Genomic DNA, 1,100 nt, shown 5'->3' with positions numbered 1-1,100 from the left:
CAGTAGCATCTCTTCACTTACCTCTGCATAATTTTCCCTAGACTCATTTCCCTTCTTAGGGCACTCCCATTGGAAATGCCCTAGTTCATGACAATTGTAACACTCTAGGGTGGATTTATCAATCTAGATCTGCTCCCTCCTCTTCCTCTTCCACGGTAAGCATCTCCACTTCTTCCTTATGACTGCACACCTTGTGTGATTTGCAATGCTTGCTCATCCACAATGTGCCAACTCATCCTTTGTTCTTGCACCGAAAGGCTACTTTGAAGCTCATTAATAGACAAAGCAACCAAGTCGTTTGAAGCTCATCATACTTCGGTGTCATAGATCTCAGAATTTTTTCAATGATTACCACATCATCCTTTGTTCTCCGTGAATTCTCATCTTGTTTGTTATGACAAGAGTTCTTCCAAGGTAATCATTCACCAATTCTCCAACCTTCATGTGAAGCACTTCAAACTCTTTGTGAAGAGCTTGCAAATGGGCACGTTTGACTCGTACTGTTCCCTGATACTTTTGCTTCAATGAATCCCAAATGTCCTTTGCAGTGTCCTTCTTCAAAACCGTCTCCAAGATTGACCGATCAATGGCTTGAAACAGGTAGTTCTTAGCCTTCAAATCCTTCAGCTTAAGATAGTCAATTGTCTTCTTCTGACCCTCAATGAGATCCATCCTTGCTGCTGCACGAATCCCAATTTCCACCAAGTTCCAATACTTCTTAGACCGTAGGAAGTTCTCCATGAGCATGCTCCAGTAATCGTAGTGTCCATCAAACCTTGGAATGGCAGGCTGCACAAAGATGTTCTCAGTTGCCATGTCACTGCTCGTTCATTCTTACTCATGTGTTTCAAATTTTGATCAGGCCCCGTGATGGGGCTCTAATACCAGATGTTGTAACCAGAAAGAAAACACAAGAGTTTACATAAAACAAAAGCTTGATAACACTTGATTGCTGGGAGAACTTTCTCGTTGAAATAAAGAGCAGATAGCTATTAAATAGCCATACAACTTGAACGTGAAAAGAAGCAACAACCCACGACTAAGCAGACCTAGAATCGTGGTATAGACTAAGTCAAAACAAATAACCTTGTCCCTCAAGA

General features: G+C 41.6%; 1 protein-coding gene across 1 annotated transcript; it reads right to left on the bottom strand.

Moving 5' to 3' along the window:
• Positions 1-348: 348 nt before the first annotated feature.
• On the bottom strand, positions 349-816 carry LOC139193357 (uncharacterized). Its single transcript, XM_070816351.1, has one exon. The coding sequence runs from the start codon at positions 814-816 to the stop codon at positions 349-351; it is 468 nt and encodes a 155-aa protein (XP_070672452.1).
• Between the last annotated feature and the right edge of the window lie 284 nt (positions 817-1,100).

The sequence above is a fragment of the Malus domestica genome, chromosome 17, assembly GCF_042453785.1.
Source record: "Malus domestica chromosome 17, GDT2T_hap1".
NCBI lineage: Eukaryota > Viridiplantae > Streptophyta > Magnoliopsida > Rosales > Rosaceae > Malus > Malus domestica.
Note: the sequence above shows the minus strand (reverse complement) of the source record. Positions and strands in the feature narration are given on the sequence as shown.

Coding starts and splice junctions, on each gene's coding strand:
- LOC139193357 (XM_070816351.1), bottom strand. CDS start 816: ATGGCAACTGAGAACATCTTTGTGCAGCCTGCCATTCCAAGGTTTGAT.